The 23309-nt window shown below is 49.0% G+C and overlaps 1 protein-coding gene across 1 annotated transcript in view; it reads right to left on the bottom strand.

Annotated features, from left to right (window-relative positions):
- Positions 1–20936: 20936 nt before the first annotated feature.
- Positions 20937–23309, bottom strand: part of ELAVL1 (ELAV like RNA binding protein 1) — a 38984-nt gene continuing 36611 nt past the window's right edge. The window contains exon 6 of the mRNA XM_055429281.2: positions 20937–22484. Coding sequence (XP_055285256.1) covers positions 22160–22484 — 325 coding nt within the window. The 3' untranslated portion in view covers positions 20937–22159. The remainder of the gene's footprint in view (positions 22485–23309) is intronic.

Here is a 23309-nt window from a genome sequence, read left to right as displayed (position 1 = left end):
ATGGTTGGATAAGAAAGCGAAGAGGCGGAGCCTGGGGATGTGGATTCTGTCACGAGCGAAGATTTTCCTACAGACAACCCAGGGTTCGCGTGGCCGGAAAAGCCGGTACAGAACGCCCCACCATAAGAACCGATTCAATTGGGTTCTGACTGATTGACCGATGGGCCTGCCCTTTGCCACTGACTCTTGACTCACAGATAGTGACTGACATTGACTAACAGACGAGCAAGTGAGTTGCTTCAAGAGCAAGAGCGAATGAGCGCACATTTGTACAGCACTTTCGGAAGGCACCTGCTGGTTTTGGTCCAGAAAAGGAACGGGAAGCTGAGACCTGGCTGGGTGTGAGCCACTCTTCCCTCCATCCATTTACTGTGAATTGATACACCCGGCCCGGAAGAAGGTTTTTCATTTATTTTCCATTTAGAGAATCCACCACCAAGTGGCGGTACCTGGACATGGTCGTGCAGCTGGGAAGAGGTGGTGTGTTGGTAGCGTTGTTGTTCAGTCTCTGTCATATCCGACTCTTCCTGACCCCATGGACTGCAGCACGCCAGGCTTCCCTGTCCTTCACTATCTCCCAGAGTTTGCTCCAACTCCTGTCCATTGTGTTGATGATGCCATCCAACAATCTAATCCTCTGTCGGCCCCCTTCTCCTCTTGCACTCAATCTTTCCCACCATGAGGGTCTTTTCCAGTGAGTCAGCTCTTAGCGTCAAGTGGCCAAAATACTGGAGCTTCAGCTTCAGCATCAGTCGTTCCAATGAATATTCAGGGTTGATTTCCTTTAGGACTGACTGGTTTGATTTCCATGGTGTCCAAGGGACTCTCAAGGGTTCTCCCGCAACACAATTCAAAAGCATCAATTCTTTGGCGCACAACCTTCTTTATGGTCCAACTCTCACATCTGTACATGACTATTGGAAAAACCATAGCTTTGACTATATGGACCTTTGTGGGAAAAATGTCTCTGCTTTTTAATACGCCGTCTAGGCTTCCTTGGCAGCTCAGTTGGTAAAGAATCCACCTGCAATGCAGGAGACCTGGGTTCAATCCCTGGCTTGGGAAGATCCCCTGGAAGAGTTCATGGCAACCCAGTCCAGTACTCTTGCCTAGAGAATCCCCATGGACAGAGGAGCTTGGCGGGCTACAATCCATGGGGTCTCAAACAGCTGGACACAACTGAGTGACTAGGCACAGAACAGGTCTGTCATAGCTTTTTTCCCAAGGAGCAAGCATCTTTTAATTTCATGGCTACAATCACCATCTGCAGTTATTTTTGGAGTCCTAGAAAAGATCTGTCACTGTTTCCACTTTTCCCCTATCTATTTGCCATGAATTGATAGGACTGGATGCCATGATCTTAGTTTTTTGAATGTTTAATTTTAAGACAGTTTTTTTCACTCTCTTCCTTCACCTTCATCAAGAGGCTGTTTAGTTCCTCTTTGCCTTCTGCCATTAGGTATCATCTAGATATCTAAGGCTGTTGATATTTCTCCTGGCAGTCTTGATTCCAGTTTGTGTTTCATTCAGCCCAGCATTTCACATGGTGTACTCGCTGGTACCATGGGGAGAGTTAATGTACGTTGCCTTTGCCCTATTGAAACCTTTGCCATTACTAAAACTGTGATAAGGTCTATGGGACTTGGAAGAGAGGTAGCATACACTCCCTGGCTTCAGAGTTGGACGGATCTGCGTTCTCTGTCCCTCAGGAGCGCCACCTGGAGGTGAGAAGAAGTGTTGAGGGCTTCCACTCTGGCTTTGTTCAGTTCAGTTCAGTCGCTCAGTCGTGTCCGACTCTCCGCGACCCCATGAATCACAGCACGCCAGGCCTCCCTGTCCATCACCAACTCCCGGAGTACACTCAAACTCATGTCCACAGAGTCGGTGATGCCATCCAGCCATCTCATTCTCCGTCGTCCCCTTCTCCTCCCGCCCCCAACCTTTCCCAGCATCAGAGTCTTTTCCAGTGAGTCAACTCGACGCATGAGGTGGCCAAAGTATTGCAGTTTCAGCCTTAGCATCAGTCCCTCCAATGAACACCCAGGATTGATCTCCTTTAGAATGGACTGGTTGGATCTCCTTGCAGTATAAGGGACTCTCAAGAGTCTTCTCCAACACCACAGTTCAAAAGCATCGATTCTTCGGCGATCAGCCTTCTTCACAGTCCAACTCTCACATCCATACATGACCACGGGAAAAACCATTGCCTTGACTAGACGGACCTTGGTTGGCAAAGTAATGTCTCTGCTTTTCAATATACTATCAAGGTTGGTCATAACTTTCCTTCCAAGGAGCAAGCGTCTTTTAATTTCATGGCTGCAATCAGCATTTGCAGTGATTTTGGAGCCCAAAAAAACAAAGTCTGACACTGTTTCCACTGTTTTTCCATCTATTTCCCATGAAGTGATGGGACCAGATGCCATGATCTTTGTTTTCTGAATGTTGAGCTTCAAGCCAACCTTTTCACTCTCCTCTTTCACTTTCATCAAGAGGCTTTTGAGTTCCTCTTCACTTTCTGCCATAAGGGTAGTGTCATCTGCATATCTGAGGTTATTGATATTTCTCCCGGCAATCTTGATTCGAGCTTGTGCTTCTTCCAGCCCAGCGTTCCTCCTGATGTACTCTGCATATAAGTTAAATAAGCAAGGTGACAATATACAACCTTGACGTACACCTTTTCCTATTTGGAACCAGTCAGTTGTTCCATGTCCAGTTCTAACTGTTGCTTCCTGACCTGCATACAGGTTTCTCAAGAGGCAGGTCAGGTGGTCTGGGATTCCCATCTCTTTCAGAATGTTCCACAGTTTATTGTGATCCACACAGTCAAAGGCTTTGGCATAGTCAATGAAGCAGAAATAGATGTTTTTCTGAAACTCTCTTGCTTTCTCCATGATCCAGCGGATGTTGGCAATTTGATCTCTGGTGCCTCTGCCTTTTCTAAAACCTGCTTGAACATCTGGGAGTTCACGGTTTACATACTGCTGAAGCCTGGCTTGGAGAATTTTGAGCATGACTTTACTAGCGTGTGAGATGAGGGCAATTGTGCGGTAGTTTGAGCATTCTTTGGCATTGCCTTTCTTTGGGATTGGAATGAAGACTGACCTCTTCCAGTCCTGTGGCCACTGCTGAGTTTTCCAAATCTGCTGGCATATTGAGTGCAGCACTTTCACAGCATCATCTTTCAAGACTTGAAATAGCTCAACTGGAATTCCATCACCTCCACTAGCTTTGTTAGTAGTGATGCTTTCTAAGGCCCACTTGACTTCACATTCCAAGATGTCTGTTGGAAATGCCTTTATTTGAAGAGGAACAAACTAGTTAAGAGGTTGGGATATACAGGTTTGCTGCTGAGAAGAAGGTCTAAGAGTTTCTTAGTTGTAGTTGAAATCATGGAGTTAGACAAGGGCACCCAGAGAGAATATGTCAGGTGGGCACATCAAAACCCCATAGTCAGATGGAGGAAGAAGAGCACTTAAAAGAGACTGTGCAGGGCTGGTCAACAGGTCAGAAGAGGACCTGGAGGGGCTTGGAGAAGACAGGTGGAGTAAGCGGTGTTGAATGCAGCAGAGAACTCAAGCCAGGCAGACCAGGTCAGAATGGTATCCATCGGCCCTTGCACTTTGTAATATGGAGGTCCCTGAGGAGAGAAGCTAGAAGATTGTGGTTGAATGGTGGCTGTGGAAGCCAGATTTCAATTGGCTGAGCTTCTGTTTTTTACAGAGGTGTGCTGGAACCAGCTTGCACTGCCTAGCAAGAGCCAATTGTCAAATTTTCAGGGATTTTGGAGCTAGTTGTCAAACATGGTCATTATTTTAAAATTGATTGTATAAACTTACAATCAACTGGATTATATTAAAATAATGGTAATAAATTCTCAAAGCTCATGCTTCTTTTTATGTCCCTGTCTATGCTGCTGAAGTTATTTACATATGTCTTTTCTGTAGGCTGGAAATACGATGTTAGATGTGCTATTCAGTTCAGTTCAGTTCAGTCGCTCAGTCGTGTCTGACTCTCCGCGACCCCATGAATCACAGCATGCCAGGCCTCCCTGTCCATCACCAACTCCCGAAGTTCACTCAAACTCATGTCCACAGAGTCGGTGATGCCATCCAGCCATCTCATTCTCGGTCGTCCCCTTCCCTTCCCGCCCCCAACCTTTCCCAGCATCAGAGTCTTTTCCAGTGAGTCAACTCGACGCATGAGGTGGCCAAAGTACTGCAGTTTCAGCTTTAGCATCAGTCCTTCCAATGAACACCCAGGATCGATCTCCCTTAGAATGGACTGGTTGGATCTCCTTGCAGTATAAGGGACTCTCAAGAGTCTTCTCCAGCACCACAGTTCAAAAGCATCGATTCTTCGGCGATCCGCTTTCTTCACAGTCCAACTCTCACATCCATACATGACCACGGGAAAAACCATAGCCTTGAGTAGACGGACCTTTGTTGGCAAAGTAATGTCTCTGCTTTTCAATATGCTATCTAGGTTGGTCATAACTTTCCTTCCAAGGAGTAAGCGTCTTTTAATTTCCTGGCTACAATCAGCATCTGCAGTGATTTTGCCTCTTACTAATTCTCTTTTTTTTTTCCTAAGGCAATGGTTTATTTGCAGGGTGCCACACAGGGAAATGGGAGACAAGTCACAGGTCCACTTCATCTTGGTCATTGAGCTAGGGATTCTTTTTCATATTTATTTTTATTTATTTAATTTGGCTGAGCCAGGTCTTCATTGCGACATGTGGGATCTAGTTCCCTGACCAGGGATCGAATCTGGGCTTCCAGCATTGGGAGCACCAAGTCTTTGCCACTGGACCCCCAGGGAAGTCCCCACCAATTCTTTCCCTAATGCACCACATTAGCAGCCTGAAATTGGCCATGGTGGGAGGATTTCTGCCATAGGAATTGACAAACGCTATCGATCGAGAACTTTCTGGCATATCTGGAGAGTCAGTTACTAAACGTTTAACAGGCACATAGAGAAGGAGAGCAGAGATGCCTCTGAGGAGTCTTTGCAGTGCTCAGAAAGTGAAATGATGACAGCTGGAGGTACACATGGGGCAGAGTGAGGGCGGCTTATGTTTTCCCTACCTTTTCATTTTGAGGATGTTCAAAGCTACAAAAAAGTTGCAAGAATACTATAATAGACACTCATGCACCCTTGACCTGCATTCATTTTGCCACATGTGCTTTAGCATTTGCTATGTACATGTGAGGGTTTTCCAGGTAGCGCTAGTGGTAAAGAACCTGCCTGACAATGCAGGAGACATAAAAGATCCTGGTTCAATCCCTGGGTCAGGAAGATCCCCTGGAGGAGGGCATGGCAACCCACTCCAGGATTCTTGCCTAGAAAATCCCATGAACAGAGGAGCCTGGTGGGCTACAGTCCAGGGGGCCACAGACTCGGATGACTGAGCGACTGAGAACTGATCATTGCAATATTGTGTTGGTTTCAGGTGCACAGCTAAGTGGTTCGATTATATACACACATATAATTATTTTTTAACGATTCTCTTCCATTACAGTTTGTTACAAGACACCGAATATAGTTCCCTGTGCTATACGGTAGGTCCTTGTTGTTCACTTATTTGATATATGTGCTTAGAGGCTCAGTTGTGTCTGACTCTTTGCAACCCCATGGACTATAGCCCACCAGGCGCCTCTGTCCATGGAATTTTCCAGGCAAGAATACTGGAGTAGCATTATGTGGATGGGAAAAAAAAAAAATCTTGGAGTACGGTGCCATTTGCTCCTCCAGGGGATCTTCCCAACCCAGGGACTGAACCCACATCTCTTACAGCTCTTGCATTGGCAGGCAGATTCTTTAGCACTGGCTCTACCGGGGAAGCCATTTTCGTATAGTGGTTGCTGCTGCTGCTGCTAAGTCACTTCAGTCATGTCCGACTCTGCACGACCCCATAGACAGAAGCCCACCAGGCTCCCCTGTCCCTGGGATTCTCCAGGCAAGAACACCAGAGTGGGTTGCCATTGTGTCTCTGTTAAGTCAATACTCCCACTTTATCCCCCCGCCCACCCCCTTTGGTAAGTGAAGTTTGTTTTCTATGTCTATGAGTGTGTTTCAGTTTTGTAAATAAGTTCATTTGTACTGTTTTTTTTTTAAATCCCACATATGTAATATCATATGGGATTTGTTTTTCTCTTTCTGACTTACTTCACTTAGTAAGCTCTTCTCCAGGTCCATCCATGTTGCTGCAAATGGTATTGTCCCACTCTTTTTATGACTGAGTAATATTCCATTACTTATTATACACATCTTCCTTGTCCATTCACCTGTTGATGGGCACTTAGCTTGCTTCCCTGTCTTGGCTATTGTAAATCGTACTGCTGTGAACATTGGGACGCATGTGTCTTTTCAAATTAGAGTTTTTGTCTTTTCTGGATATTTGCCCAGGAGAGGAATTGCTGGATATATGGCAACTCTATTTTTAGTTTTCTTAAGGAATCTCTATAGTTTTCCATAGTAACTGCACCGATTTACAATCCTACTAATGTTCAGGTTTGTACTTACCTTTTTCCCACATCTTCTCCAGCATTTGTTATTTGTAGCCTTTCTAATGATGGCCATTCTGACCGGTATGAGGTGATGCCTCACTGTGGTTTTGTTTTGCGTTTCTCTAATAGCGATATTGAGAATCTTTTCACGTGCCTATTGGCCATCTGTTTGTCTTCTTTGGAGAAAAGTCTGTTTAGGTCTTCTGTAGCCCAGGTACAAGGTTAACAAAGGCAGAAAAGGTAAAAGGGAAGGGATCTTTGTGATGTCAGCTCCCTGAGTAGACCTCGGTTACAGGGTCACCAGCCTTGTCTTGAAACTTGGTGTGTCATTGGTGATTATGCCTGATCTACGTGTTCCTACAAAGCAAACCAGCAAATTGTGGTCTGTTGCCTAAGCCAACCAGTGGGTGGCATTTTGTTATAGCTGCCCCAGCTGACTAAGACAGTCAGTTCTCCCAGATGGTAGACTAACCCCAGGCTGTCTGGAAACCTTCCCAGTGCTGTCAGGTGAGTGTGTGTTACAGTTGACCGGGCACGGTCCACAGTAAAGCCAGGAGTGAAACAGGGACCAAGACACCGGGGAGTCACCCTTTGTGGGGAGCATCCAGAAAACCCATGCTGGGTAGTGTGTGCAGAGATCCCAGGAAGGACGAGGTTTGGAGCTAAGATGATCACAGAAAGACTCTGTGTGTTATTCATCTACTGCTCTGTAACAAATTACCCAAAACATTACGGCTTAACAAAGAGAAGAAGGGTGGTTGCCAGGGGCTGGGTGCAGATAAGCAAGAGGCATGAGTTCTGGAACTCTGGCATGCAGCCAGCTCAATGCCTACAGTTAATCGTCCTGTACTGTGCACTTACACATCTCTTAATGTTGGTCCCCATTGGTCCAGTGGTTAAGAAGCCACCTTGCAATGCAGAGGACACAGGTTCCATCCCTGGCCTGGGATCTAAGATTCCATGCCCAGCTTCTGCTGCCCACGGACCTCCGCCATCTGTCTGCCTTCTGTCTGGCCTTCGTCCCACTGCTGCTCCCCCTCTACCCGGCTGACTCTCTTCTCCATCTCCTGTTCTCCTTCCCCAGGGATAATAATAGCTGCTGGCACTGACGGCACGCCTCCCCTGTTCCAGACAGCGCGCTAGGCTCCAGGAAGCAGCTTCTTATTTAGCGCCAGCCCACAAGCCCCAAGGCGGATGCTATCGTTAGTCTTCTTCTACAGACAGGCACCCACAGCTCGCAGGCAGGGAGGAAGCGGCCCACATCAACCATGTCAACAAAGAGAATCTAGCTGGAGAGTTAGGGCCGAGCCTCTGGCACAGGTCACAGTGTAGACCCCCACCCAACAGCCATGGCCAGTCTGGGTGATGTGAAAGCAAGGGCTGTTGATAAGGTAGGATTTGAATCCTCCTTCAAATCTGTGAAGCTGGCACTGTCATTCCCTTTTCTTTCAAGGAAGCAAAGGCCTCCAGAAGTTGATCCACTCAAGGGCCGGGATGGGGAAGTCGAAGGTGTTTGAAAGAAGCCATAAAGGGCAGTTAAGACTTCCCTGGGGGTCCAGTGGCTAAGACTCCATACTCCCAATGCAGGGGGTCCTGGGTTGATTCCTGATCAGGGAACTAGATGCCACATGCCACAAGTAAGAGTTCGGATGCTGCAACTAGCGATCCTGAGTGCCGCAACAAGGGGTGCAACCAAAAAAACAAATAAAGGAGCAGCTAGACAGGAAAGCTTGCTGTGGGGACAGTGCCAGCAGGGGTTGGAGACAGATCACGGAAATGTCAGGGGGAGCAGGAGAGCCTGGCTGGAGAGGATAGGTGGGGGCCAGATACCAAGGGTTGCCTAAGTGGCTGCATTGGGGAGTTTTAAAGATGGCATGGCGGGGTGCTGCGTGAGCCGTCCGATCAGCTCTGTTTTGTGGAGAGATCCCGAGGCCGCTGTGGTCGCTAGGAGACCACAGCATCCCAAACGAGGGGACCAGCAGATGGACCTGTGGAAAAGTCAGGGGTCAGGACACTCAGGACTCCGGGTCTCGGAAGCCTGTCTTTTATGGTGCAGGTGGGAGGGGGGGCACAACTGGCTGTCAGCTTCCAGGCACGGTGCAGGGCGGTGCCTTTGGCTGTGCTGTGCAGGGCCCTCAGCAGGTAGTTGATCGGGAGGGGCTTCTAGGATCTCCAGTGGTCCTTAGGGTCCTTCATCCTCTCTCTTTGGAACCTCATCTCTCTTCTCATGATTATGTGCGTGATCAGATTCCATGTAGACTGTGGGTGGAACAGTCAGGTAGCAGACAAAAACAAACAAAAACACAACCACCCCTGCCCCAAACCAAATACACTTCCAGGGTAAACAAAAGGAAAAAAAAGAAGCAGTCCTGACCTCTTAGCAGAGGTGACCTTCCTCTTAGGTGACTAGAGCCTACCATACTTGGCGGTTCTTTGCAAATGTTTTGCTTTCTTTTAAAATAAGAAGAAAAAAATATATAATCTAGCCGGAATTTCAGTCATCTTTATGCCAACAGTGTTGTAAAATATAGTTTTTTTTTTCCTTTTTCCATGGGGGATGGAACCTATGAAGGCAAAATTGTGTGGGACTGATGAAAGTCACAATGGGGCAATTTTGGCATATTTCTTGGGCCTTATCAAGCTAGGGTCTGTCTCTTCAGTCTTGAGGACCATTATCAATCCCTCGTTTGTTACCAATATCCAGGAAGGGGAGGTGGAGAGGGAAAAAGGGGAGAGACCAAAAAAAAAAAAAAAACCAGTGGAACCAAAGAGGTATTTGCAGACCCATGTTCATAGCAGTGTTAGTTATCTTCACCCAAAGGTAGAAGCAAGTGTCCATCAACAGGTGAATGGATAAACACAATGTGGTCCATCCACATAATGGAATATTACTCAGCTTTCAAAAGGAATGAAGTTCTGATACATGCTACAGCATGGATGAATCTGAAAACACTTGTTGAATAAGCTTACAGTTTCTGAAATGCAGGGCACGCTACAAGCAGTAAAACACTCCCTTCTCAGGATTTTGGTGGGTTTAAAACACAGACCTGGTGGCTTCGCCACCCACCTATTTAAAATACAACATCAACACGTAGTTGATTTGAAAGTGCATGCGCACACAGGCAGCTCAAGAGAGGAAAGCCAGGTGGCGAGGAAAGCAGAGAGAGGGGGAGTTTTCATTCAATTATCTTTGGACATTGCCTGCTTTGAATGGCGAACATTACCTGTTAAGAATAAACAGAGGCTTCCAGAGAAGACACAGATGGGCAATGGTCACATGAAAAGATGCTCACGTACTCAGTCATGTCGGACTCTATGACACCATGGACACCTGCGAGGCTCTTCTGTTCATGGGATTTTTCAGGCGAGAATACTGGAGTGGGTTGCCATTTCTCTCCCCAAAGTATCTTCCTGACCCAGAGATTGAACCTGCGTCTCCTGTGTCTCTTACACTGCAGGTGTATTCTTTATCTGCTGAGCCTATTTTATTCTATTTTATTTTGCCTTATTTTAGTTTTATTTTGTCTTACTCTGTTTTATTTGCCATGCTGCATGGCTTGTGGGATCTTAGATCCCCACCAGGGATGGAACCCATGCCCTTGGCAATGAAAACAGAATCCTAACCACTGGATGGCTAGGAATTCCCAGAAAATTCTCCATTTTAAATTGAACAGTTCAGTGGATTTTCCTATATTCACAAGGTTGCGGCAACCACCACCTCCATCTAGTTCCAAAACATTTTCTTCACCCCCAAAGGAAACCCTGTGCCCAGTGAGCAGTAGGTCTCATTCCCACCCCACCCCACCCCCAGGTCCCTGGCAAAAACTGACCTACTTTCTGTGGATCTGCCTGTTCTGGGCATTTCTTATCAATGGAATCACACACTATGTGGCCTCTTTCTCTGAGCATCACGTTCTCTGGGTTCATCCACGTTGTCTCAGGTGTGTCAGAGCTTCGTTCCCTTTTACAGCTGAATGCTGGGGAAGACTAAGGCAAAAAGAGAAGGGGGTGGCAGAGATGAGATGGTTTGACTGCATCACCCACTCAGGGGACATGAACACGCACAAACTCCAGGAGACAGTGGAGGACAGAGGAGCCTGGTGTGCTGCAGTCCATGGGGTTGCAAAGAGCCGGACACGACTGAGCAACTGAAGAACAACAAAAATATTCCATCATATGGATGGCCTACATTGTGCTTTTTGCTTGTGTGTGGATGGTCCTGCAGCGTTTGACCTGGTGAATATGTGTGGATTGAATATAAGAATGGCCGGAAGGATATTGAGATAAGCAAGCTGTGGGCACAGAGGCATCAGTGGCCCAGGTCCTACTACCCCCTGCCTCAGGGCCAGGAGTCCAGTGGGAACCCCTAACTCAGCTGTGGGAGCACTGGGGTAGGTGATGGGGGGAGGGAAGCAAACTGTGTCCTGGCTCAGAGGTGGGACTGACCTGCTCCCTTTTCCATGTGACCACAGTAGGGAAGCCCCTCCTTGGGTTCCGTGGGTCAGGACCCCGGAAAGGGCAAGTCATCTGCCTGCAACACCCAGACCTTGTCAGGAGGGAAACCAAAATTCTGCCCTTAGGAGCTGGTCACCACCCAGCTTGCTTTTCATTGTACCGATTATGTCTGCCAGCAAGGGCGCGCTGTGAGTTTTCAGAGACCTGGACTGTATTCATCCAGGTGACAAGAACACCAGCCGTGAGCAGGTTTCTCCCCACCCGGGCATGGAGAGCAAGGGAGTCCTGGCTGCACTAGGAGGTCTGCTGGCTGCAGGTGGTGCAAGATGTAGGCAGCCAACTGGGGCAACATCTAATCCGTGGGGTAGCACATGCTGTTTCAAGCTTTGAGGTTGCTATCTCGAAATTCTTTTTAAATAACTTTATTTTTGGCTGTCCTAGGACTTCGTTGCTATGTGCAGGCTTTCTCTAGTTGTGGCGAGTGGGGGCTACTCTCTAGTCACGGGGAGAGGGCTTCTCATTGCTTTGGTTTCTCTTGTTATGGAGCATGAGTTCTAGGGCATGTGGGTTTCAGTAGTTGCTGCACTCGGGCTCAGCAGTTGTGGTGTGTGGGCTTAGTTGTCCAGTGGCATGTGGGCTCTTAGTTTCTGGACCAGGGATCGAACCCGTGTCCCCTGCATTTGCAGACAGATCTTAATATCTAGACCACCAGGGAAGTACACTCCCCCAACCCCTTTTCTAAGAATTTTGTGTGTGTGGGCCATTTCAAAAGTCTTTATTGAATTTGCTATATTGTCTTTTTTTTTTTTTTTCTTTTCTGTTTTTCAGGTTTTTTGGCCACGAGGCTTGTGGAATCTTAGCTCCCTGATCAGGAATCAAACCTGTAGCCCGTGCTTTGGAAGGCAAAGTCTTAACCACTGAACCATCAGGGAATTCCTGTCATCGTGAAACCCCTAATACATTCTTTAAAAACTTTAAGTGTAGTAAAATACATATAACATAAAACTCATCATTTAAAAGAGTGCACAGCACTGCTAAGGAAGTGCACAGCAGCATTAAGTACATTCACACTGTCCTGCAACCATCCCCACCATCCATTGCCTGGACTTTTTCATCTTCAGTTGAAACTCTGTCCACAGTAACACTGACTCCCCATCCCCTCCTCCAGCCCCTGGCCCCCACCATCCTACTTTGTCTCCATGGACTTGACTTCTCCAGGGCTCTCACGTAAATGGAATCTTACCATGTTCGTCCTTTTGTGACTGGTTTATTTCACTTACCATGGTTCATCTGTGTTGTACCATGTGTCAGAATTTCTTTCCTTGGATGAATAATATTCCATTTTACGGATACACTACATTTTGTGTATCCGAAATTCTGAATGATTTTTAAAGAAGGGGCTCTGCATTTTCATGCACTAGGCACCCCAAATTACATAGCTCATCCTGCTAGCCCCTGTCACACTGAATCCAACAAGAGGAATCCTTCCAGCTTACTTAGTCCCCTCTTCCATGGAAGTCCCAGAAGGAAACTCAGCAGGGGCAGTCGACTAACCACCCCTAATCCCCGACCCTGCACTGCTTTGGGGAAGAACTCAGAAAAGACCCAGTGACACATTTAAAATATATATGCTTATTTTTTTGGCTGTGTTGGGTCTTAGTTGTGGCACTCCGGATCTTTAGTTGCAGCATCTGAACTCTTAGTTGAGGCACATGAGATTTAGTTTCCTGACCAGGGATTGAACACAGCTCCGCTGCATTGGGAGCATGGAGTCTTAGCCACTGGACCACCAGGGCAGATTTCGAAGGCCTTTCATGGGTTGAATTGTCCCCCTCAAAAGGTATGTTGAAATCCTAACCCCCAGGACCTCAGAATGTGACCTTCTTTGGAGGTAGGGTCTTTCGAGAGACGATCAAGTTAACATGTGGTCATCATCATGGGCCCTGATCCAGTAGGACTCGTGTCCTTATAAAAAGCAGAGGTTTGGGCACAGGGTCAGATGTCCACAGAGAGGAAACGACGTGAAGAGATACAGCGAGACAGGCATACGAGTGGAGGGTTGCACCCCTTCCTCCGAGAGGCACAGAGAGAGCAGGAAGGGAGAACCCAGGCCCCTGTGAACCGGCCTGCCTACTGATGCTCCGGGATGGCTGGGCTCGGCCTCCCCCTTCCCCATCGTCTTCCTCCACTCCCACCCTGGACATGCTGCCCACACCTTCCTGGCTGACGCCTGGCTTCTTTTACCACCCCCTCCCCCACCCCACCCCGTCCACCCCCGCTCTGCCGCAGGCGCAGCTTACAGGATCTTAGTTCCCTGATCAGGAATCAAACCCAAGGGCCCAGGCAGTGAAAATCCTGAGTCCTAAACACTGGACCACCTGGCAATTCCCTGATGCCTTGATACCTGGCTATGTAAGCTCAGTCGGTAAAGAATCTGCCTGCAATGCAGGAGACCCAGGTTCGATTTCTGCGTGGGAAAGATCCCCTGGAGAAGGAAACAGCAACCCACTCCAATATTCTTGCCTAGAGAATCCCATGGACAGAGGAGCCTGGTGGGCTACATAGTCCATGGGGTCGCAAGAGTCGGACACGACTTAACGACTAACCCACACATGACAGGTCTTAGTTGCGGCGTGTGGAATCTAGTTCCCTGACCAGGGATCGAACCCAAGCCTGCTACTCTGGGAGCATGGAGTCTTAATTAATCATTGGACTGCCAGGGAATTCCCTGATGTCTGGCTTTTTCAGGCTCTAATCTGCACTGGGCATGGGGCAGAGTACTCAAAGTGGCTGCAAAGGGAGAGATCCAGGAAGTGGGTGCTTGAATTGTAAACATTTACAAGTTGCATCTTCATGTGGCCAAAAGGGTTTGAAAATAATACATTTTAATGTTCTTCTTTGGTCATGAAAGCAGATGAGAGGAGTGTTTTCAGATTTTAAGAAACTAGAAAGAAAGAAAGAAACCCAAGCCTTCTGAAAAGGAGTCTTTAAGGCTCCCACTGTGGTCTTCCTGTGGGTCTGGGGCCCCGATGCCTCCATGGTCAGTTGTCCTTCCGTCTCTGCAAAGCATCTTGAAGCCTCTGTCTTGGACACATCCCTTTCTTTTTAAAAAGTGTTTATGTAGCTGCAGTGGGTCTGATTGTATCGACATGGAGGAAAGAGAGAGCTCACATGTGTTTATTTGTAAGTCAGAACTGGTTTCCGTCTTGGGGTCCCTGGAGCCTCTCCTGAGGGGCCCTGGTGGTCCTGCAGCTCCATCGCTGCAGACTGCTTTTGGGGACTTGCCCTGCCCCGCCTCTTGGTGCTCCCGGGGGTTGGCTGCTTGGCGTGGGTTGGGCAGTGGGTACTTCACACGGTTGACCCACCAGAGTTCGCCATGAGGCTACACATGCCAGAGAGAGGAGGGGGTTCATGTATGTGCCACCAAACCACCTCCCCTGTCCTGTGCCCACCCCCACCTCCTGTCCAGGGTCCCTCCAACAGGAAATGACCCTCCATTGGCCTGCCTTGAGCCCTGGCCCCTCTGACACCCACCCTGAGGCTCTTTGAGCTGCAGTTTCTTCTAGGACTCAACCAAATCCTTCAACTTTAAAAAAATTGATTTTGGCTGTGCAGCATGTGGGACCTTAGTTCCCCGACCAGGGGTGGAATCCATGCCCCCTGCCTTGTAAGCATGGAATCTTAACCACTGGACCACAAGGTAATCCCCAAATCTTTCAACTTTGAGAAAACCAATAGGACAGAAGCTGGTTCTTGGAACAAAGGTGAATTTTGAGATTACAGAGTCTACAGGAAGGCCAAAGTTAACCAGAAAGCTCCTAAACAGAAAGGGTGTCGGGCCATGGACCCATGCCCACAGGACCCCACACTCAAGAGAGCCCCACTGGGCTCGGTTTAATGTTCTGAGGTCAATGACTTGAAGTTCTTGGTACTTTTCTGAATCAGAGGCTCTGCAAATTCCGTCCCCAGTTTGGTGGAGGTTAGAAGCCCTCGGGGTCTCAGAGGGACACTGTTCCTGGAGGTCCAGGTGCAGAGGGGCTGGCTGTGTGCTCATGATGCAGCAATTCCCTCCCTCAACTGTCTGGGATGACTTGAAAGATCCCCAGGAGAGCTGGGGGTTGGGTCCAGGCCCTGGCATGTGCCTGTGGGTACCTGAGCCCCTTCCCACCCCCGTGTGGTTACGCAGGCAGACTGTCCCTCCTGCGGGAGGCCTTGTGTCCGCTCCGCATCCTCAACTTCCCGTCCTGGCTGAACCCCAAGAAGGACAATTCAGATGCACAGAGGTAATGGGTGGTCTAAACCCAGGATGCTCTGTTATTAAACTGGTGGGGAAAAAGGTCACCAGCCCTGAATGGTGTCTGCTTTCCCAATTGGCTGAGCTTCAGGGAATCACCTTTAAAGGAGTATGGGGACAATGCCAACACCTTCCTCACGGTTCCATGAAGGACTCTAAGGTGAACAGCACACTAAAAGCTAATAGGCAGCACGTCCACCGCCTCCTACCTCCCTGACGTTCCCCCCTCGCCCCAGCACTCGGCAGCACCTACATACAGGATGGCGGGGGTCTTCGGTCTGTTCTTCTGGAGCCCTGGGTGGGGAAAGCAAGGCATTCACTGGGGAGATGTGCTCCGGGGCCGGCTTGAATTCTGCTGCGGGATTTCTGTGTGGCTTCCCAGAGCTCAGGGCTTGCAGCTCCATATCACCCCTACCTGTCCTGCTCTGAGTGGGCTCCAGGCTGGGGGCAGAGGGCAAGGGGCCAGTGTTGCTGCCCCACTGCCTCCCACTCTAGAGTGAAAAACACCCTCATGGCACAACTTGGTCCTTCCTATCACTAGACTCCAGGACACTAGTCTCCAGTGATAGGCTCCGATCACTAGGTTCTCCAGGACAACATTGTTGTCTATGGTTTTCTCTTCTCTTCTGAAAATCCTTTCCAAATGACCTAGGAAAGCATGGAGGTGAAACAAACAAGAGACACAGAGACGAAGGGATGCGGGCATTAGGCCCTCAGAGCCTTAACCTTGAACGGAACCGTGAAGACAGCCCCCACCCACCGGCCCGGGGCAGGAGCCCCCCACTTTGAACTCGGTCCCAGCCTCTCAGCTCTGAATTCTGGGGTCAGGGGAGGCCGTCCCGGGGGGCAGGGGGGCTTTGTGACAGCACGCCCCACTTACAGTGCCTCTCTGGCTTCTGAGTGGGCGTCAAAGCTGCTGAAGCAGAGTCTGCTTTCCCCCCGCTCCTTTGGCTGCACCTCTAGGCATGTGGGATCTTAGTTCCCCCACCAGGGATCAAACCTGTGGCCCCTGCAGTGGACTTGCAGCGTCCTCACCACTGACTGCTTAGCAGAGTGCCAGGAAAGTCCTCAGATCTGCTTTATAAGACCCCCTGGGGAAGGGGATGCACACCAAAGTCTCCAATTGGCCAGGAAAGGCTGACAACCAGACCCCTCCCCTTCAGGGCACAGTGATGCTCCAGGAGCTGCTGGAAGCCCCAGGACATCCCAGGGATACCCCTAGAGTCACCTCCAGCTGGAGCCCAGCCCCCTTCCCCAGGTGGTGCCGACATGCCCCTGCCAGGGAGGGACATGGGTTGGGTATTCTGAGGGAGCTCAATGCAGGACCATAAGACACACACACACACACACACTCACAAAAGGAAACCCAGTGACTTCAGAAGAGGCCCTGTAAGTGCCTGTTGGAGAAGTATGTGAGGCTTTTAGCTGAGCCCACTGGGTGTGGGGAAGCTGGGGGTGGGGTGAGGGTTGCTCTCTCTGCCCACCCCAGCCTCACCCCTGGATTCAGAGCATCTGTGGTGACTGCGGTACCTACTTGATTTGTTTTCCTTTCCACAAGGATCCTATGGACACCATTTCACAGCTGGGGATGCTGAGGCTGGGGGAAGAGAGTCAAGGACTTGCCTACTGAGGACAGCGTGGAGTAAGGATGTGAACCTGAGCCCCTGACCCTGAGACCCTGACAGATCGTCCTGCCTCTGGGGGAGTCGGAACTCACCTGCCCTCCCCTGAGGGGATCAGTGTCAGAAGACATTCAGAATGGCCAGAGGCTCAGATGGACAGGCAATACTCAGAGACAAGACAGGGGGCCCATGAATCTTTGAGCCTGGAGAACGGAGAGGTCTCTCTCCAAGGGGAGGGAGCTGACTTGTGTTGGGGGGGGTCGGGGGGATATCTAGGCAGACAGTGGGGTGTGGCAGGGAAGGATACATGGTGTGTGGGCACAGGATACATCCTAGAGTCATCCCTGGGGCTGGCTGTCCCGAGGGCTCCCTGCCTCCCCGAGCACAGAGCCTGGTGAGGGGCAGCCTCCTCTGAACTAGGAAGCAGGGAGCCACTGGCAGCCATCGCTGGCGCTTCACTCGGCGATGGCTGCTTTACAAGGCACACACCGTCACCCCCACACCACCACGTCTCCACGATCCCACTTCATTTATTACCAAAATATCACAGAATTCCAGTCATAGTTAACATACAGAGATTAACACAAACCTGATACCTGCGGGAAGGACTATGTATTCGGACAATCGCATTGCTTTGGAATCGTAAGGCCCCACACCGTGAGCACTCCGTACTCCAAAAATACACTCTGAGAGCTTTGGAAACTGAATTAAAATGTCTACACAGCTATGAACAATTGTTTAATAAAACTTTTTCATGTTTTCATTACATGTAAATATATCAATTTGGCATCTCTATAAAAACTCTGAAAATGGTGCAAAAGTTTCATTCTCTTTGAGAAAGCCATTGACAAAAAATATTCACACTTCACTAAAATTTTGAAAAATGGTCTTCTTTCAAAGCTTCTTTATTAATCTGAAGTCTTCTGGATTATCAAAATCTAGGTTTGCTTTTTCCTCCTAAAACACTAAAGAACATTTATTCACAAGGATAAAAAGGCAAACTGGGGGAATGGAAAACTGAGGAGGACTTTTTTTTTTCCTGAAAATCAAAAAAAAGAAAGAAAAGAAAAGAAAAAAAAAAAAAAAGCTAGTTACATAAGCAATCTCCAAAGAACACAATGGGATTCACTTTATTGTTGGCTTTTGGACAGCAGTGTCACACTTTATTGAAAACAAACCCATGTAAAAACAAAGTTAAAATGAAAAATGGTACCTGAAAAATAAATTACTTTATATAAAACAAACCAATAACTTAAAACATACTAATATACAAAAGGTCTACCCATCTACTGTACAACGTGGGAACCACTTGGGAAAGTGCCCCCCACCGGCCCAGAGCAAGTCACTATAAACGGAACGTTTACACAGTAAAGACGTGGCCCCGACCAACGGACAAGCCTTCTCTCCTGGCAGAAGTGAAACACAGTCCTCCTGGGTTGCTGTGGACCACCAGTCATCCTAACTTCAGTCCTCACGGGGACTTACGAGGAGTTAGTTATTTAACAACCAAGCAGAAAACTGAACTCTTGTCACCAAAAGGTTGTGGAAAAATACAATCGTTAAGAAGTCAGAAGTGAAATCAAAAGGTGTGGAAATGTGAACGCTGCTGGGGGTCCTATGGCCGCTGCAACAAAGTGTCAGTTCCTGCTGCCACTCAGCAGAGGGTTCTTGGGACCTGGGGTGAGGGCTGGGCCTGGGAATCTGATGAGCAGCAGGTGTTTCCTGAGGAGCTGCCTCAGGTCCCAGGAGGTACCGTGGGTCCTGGGAGGACAGGAGGGATTTCAGATGGAGGAGGGCTGGGGTGGGGGTCATGGGGTGGGAAGAGGGGCCCCTGGTGGCTTGGTCTCATTCTCTGTGATCCAGACCAGGATGGCTGTGGAAAGCACAGGGAAGTTGGGTCAGGCAGGGATGGATGCGAAATGGGACAGCCAGGGGGACACGAACTCTGATTTTCAAGGCCAAGGGCAGACTGGGGTCAGCCCACGGCCCTAGTCTGGAGGCCAACTGCGTAAGTTATTGCCAGTGGCTGTCTCGGGCTTCTCATGTCTGTCTGACCCAGCAGGGCTTCCCCACCGCAGCTGCCAGCTCATAAGGACCGGCTCCCTACAGCAGCGAGGTTCAAAGCCTGGAAGGTGGGTTTCCAGCACTAACGCCAAGCGCAGACTCTCGGAGGTTAAGGCAGCTGCCCTTGGCAAGGGAAAAGACTCACCTTGGGGGAACAAGGAAGGTGCCGCTGGCTGAGAAAGCCCAGCCTTTGGCTATTCTGGCAAGAGGGGGGCGGTGGGGGAGGGTGTTGCAGTCACGGGATGTGTGACCAGAGGCACAGCCAGCGCAGAAAACCACAGCTTGGCATATTACATTGAAAAGCTACAGAAAGGCAGAGCTGAGGGGTAGAGTGGATTACTTGACTGGAACCAGGTGCACAGAGGTGCAGCTGCTGAGTGAACAGCTAGGAGGGCCCGTCACACAGGCCGAGAGAGAATTCAGTCAGAGTCTCTTTGGTATTCATGTGCCAAACCAAAGTTTTCATAAATCAACATCATTTAGCCTCAACTCTTTTTCATTAAAAATTCTCAAAGAAAAGGAGAGCATTCATTTCACAAGATACAAATATGACTGATCTAGGTTAAAAAAAAAATTTTTTTTAAACATGGTTTCTTTCGGATTGTGACTTAGAAAAAAAAAAGGGGGTCTTCCTTTTGCAAACAAGCTTAGAGATTTAATGAACTTTAATGGACACAGAGCCAGCATCTGGGACTTCCGTGGCAGTGATGATTACTTTTCGGAAGTAGAACGTGTCAAAGGCAGTATCCTCCTGCACACTTGCAGATTAAAATTCCCAAAGAAACACATGAGGGTTTTTGGCCAGAAGGCTGTGCAGAGCGGGGACCGCGTAAAACGCGCCGTTTACTGAGATACTCTGGGCAACTCACAGAGGTCCACATGCACGCCACATTTCCACCCCACATGCGCTACCACCAGGAAAACCAAAGTGACCCCAATAAAACAGAGGGGACGAGGGGGAAAGGGCCACGGTGTGGGCTGTGAGCCTGCCACTCCACAGTGTAGGCCTCTGACAGAATTCTCGTAGGAAACTGCATGCCAGCGCGGGCTGGCAGGATGTGTCAGTGAGGAGACCTAAGGGTCACTCTGAAGATGGGGAACCTCACCTTCTCTGAGAAGATGTTAGCCTGAGGCTGGCATGACCTGCATGGTATATTTTTCTAGGAGAGCATCCTGGGCCTGGGGTGTGGAGTGCTCTGGGGTACACACAGCTGGGACCCTCTTAGTGTCAAATCTGGGAAAGTGGGCCTTGGATCCAGGAGGAGGCACATAAGCTGGCTTGGACTTAGAATCTGGAAGATTCTATGGGAGGGAGGAGGCCCTCCGTGGCACTTGGCCAACTTGTGAGACAAGGCCTCAAGGGATGAACTTGGCCCTTTGTGGGGTAAGAAAAGGGCCGCGTGGTAAACTGGGGAGGCTCAGGTAAGCGGCTGGCAGCCCCTCAGTGAAGCATGAGGGAAGGGATGGGGGGACGGACAGCCTCAATGGTTGAGGGCAGGGGGGTTTCAGAACACCGATCCACTCTGTGGAAGGCTGTGCCTATAGCCCAATGACTTCCACTTAAATAAATAAATAAATAAATAATGCCACGATTCCATGATATCGATAACTAAAAACAGCCTATCGTTCACATGCTTTATTAGTCTCTTGTGTCAAGGTTAAAAACCGCTGGTACTAAGTTATGGTGGTTTTGATTCTCTCATACACTGTTATTTATAAAAAAAATCACATCATGCTCCTGAGGAGTTGCCCGGAGACTGGGGCCCTGCCTGCTTACCTCTCAGGCCCTCTCTCAGACTCTCCCTGCCCACTCCCCGTTTGGAAAAAAACACCACCTGTGAAGGCGCAACCCTAACATCACAGATCTGTAAATGCTTTGTCTTGAGGCAAGTATATTTGTTGCTTAAGATTTTACAAATCCTCCCTGAATGCTGGGCTGTCTGTACCTTACCTAGCCAAAAAGAAAGAAAAGGTAAAATAAAAAACAAAACAAAATTCGAGCAAAACAAAATCAAATTTAATGGTCTTAAATGCAAAAGTAAAAACAAACGAAAAACACAAAAAAGCAAAAGAAAATTAACAGAACAACCCAAAACGTCAAGGCAGTTATGAAGAGAACTTTGAGGGTTAATCTTTAAAACTACAAATCAAAGGGTGTTTTTTTGTTGTTGTTGTTGTTTTGTTAATAGGTAACTGTCAGGAAGTAAGTACTTTTCTGTTGAGTGTTCATAGGAGAGCAAAGTTTCAAAACAAAACCTGACTAAAATAGAAAAAAGCCTAGTGCTCACGAGAAGGGATGCGAGAAATACAATGCTCAAATGTTTCTGTGTCGTTAAAAAATAGAGCTATCTGACGCATTGCAGCTGTGGTCAATGCGCTCGGAAACTGGAGCGAAGACAGGGGTCGACAGTATCCGCTGTTGTGGGGGCACTGTGCATGCAACGTGTGGACAGGAATTCGGGGTGTCGGAGGAGCAAGGCATCTTGAGGCGTGCCTGCAGCTGAGATCTGACTCTGGAATATACTGGAGTTCCCCTGAAACTCTTTGGTCCGTTCCCATTGGCGCCTGGGCATAAGAGACCCCTCGTGTCCTCCGCAGGGCCTGGCCCGACCCGGCGTGCGGTCCCCCTCCCGCCGGTGGCCCACGGCAGACTGGCCCGCTGCCATAGCCGGGGCCCCTTGGCTGAGTGAGCAGCAGGTGGCAATGGGACCTGCTTGGGAAAGCAATTTCCTGTCAACCGAAGCAGAAATCGCTTAAAATGTGGAAGCGGTTGAGAAAAACACGCACTCAGCATCTGTCTAACATCTTTAGGAACTAAAACTAAAACATCATTTCTGTTTGCTTGTTGGTTTCTATCCAGTTTGTGGAGACATTGAATGAAACGCGTGTTAGACAGTCTCGGAAGTTAAAGCATGCTTCAGTTTCACCACCATCCCGAGGGACTGGTTAGTCAATGCAGTCTATTTAGATTTCTGTTTAATATATATTTTAAAGGAAATAACTTAAGAAACTTAAAATTGGTCTAACATTGTGGGATTTCAAACATTTGAACATGTCGGCTGCATCCCAAGAGTATAAAAACCTTTTCACTTCTCATTTAGACTAAGACAAACACTTGTGAAAATTGGCGCAAAATGAGTTGTACACTAACAAAAAAGTTTCAACTTCTTCACTCGTAATTATCTATTCCGTACAAAAAAAAAAAAAGCGTAAGCGAGTTATTTGTGGGACTTGTTGGTTTTGAAGGAAACCTGTAAGATTTTGTCCCCCAAGCGGTAGCCATTCAGACTTGCTATGGCCATGGCGGCTTCTTCATAGTTTGTCATGGTCACAAAGCCAAAGCCTTTGCACTTGTTGGTGTTGAAGTCGCGAATCACTTTCACATTGGTAACGGCGCCAAACGGGCCGAACATCTGCCAGAGGATCCCCTCATCGGCATCCTGGCCCAGGTTGTAGATGAAGATGCACCAGCCCGAAGAAGCGTTGCCCGGGACATTGACACCAGAAAGCCCACTCATGTGCTCTACACCCATGGGGGAGAACCTAGCGGACAGAGAGCACAGCGCAGGTCAGGGTCAGAGTCAGGGTTGGGGCACGGACACGTGGCCCACGGGGCGCTTGGGCCGGCAGCCCCCGCCTCGGGCACCATCAGAGTGTTTCACTGAGCGGAAGTCAATGTAGTGTCAGAGGGCGGGCACGGGCTCCCTGCTCCATAGGGAGTGGGCTCTGAGCAGAGACACTGGCTGCCCGGAGTGGGTCAGAGCCTCAACCCGCCTCCCCCATCGAGGGGGCCTGGAGTAGCCTCTGGCCAGCCACTCCCTCCACCCCTCCCACTGTTGGGGGGAGAGGGGCGTCCTGTTTAGTCACACCTGTACTCCCCACATTTTAAGATGGGCACTTCTCCACATCCTCCTAGGTGCTGTCACACTCCCAGCTCCCCCTGGGGAAACCCTTCCTTACCCTATAAGTCTGCATATGTATGTGTGTTTGCTGGGGGTGGGGGAGGGCTGAATTTTCTTCTTTCTCTGAATTTTGTACCTCCCACTTCGTCAGGACCCTCCCTCTCCAAGGGTTCACAGCCGAGCAGTGTCTGCATACAGCACACATCCATGAAGGGCCACTGCAGCAGGGCACAGCTCTGGACAACCTTCCATTGCCGGCTCGTAACACCCCAGAGGTGCCAGGGCTGTGAACTGCAAGTCCACCAAGCTTTACCAAAAATGTGGGACCACCCGGTTTCTAAAAAAAATTTTTGGCTGCACCCCATAGCATGTGGGACTTTAGTCCCTGACCAGGGAATGAACCCATGGCCCCTGCCCTGGAAGGCAGTCTTAGCCACTGGACTTCCAGGGAAGTCCCTGGGGCCCC

The sequence above is a fragment of the Moschus berezovskii genome, chromosome 8 (assembly GCF_049115385.1).
Source record: "Moschus berezovskii isolate FMDL1 chromosome 8, NW_MosBer_1.0, whole genome shotgun sequence".
NCBI lineage: Eukaryota > Metazoa > Chordata > Mammalia > Artiodactyla > Moschidae > Moschus > Moschus berezovskii.
This window is presented reverse-complemented; position numbering and strand designations above follow the sequence as displayed.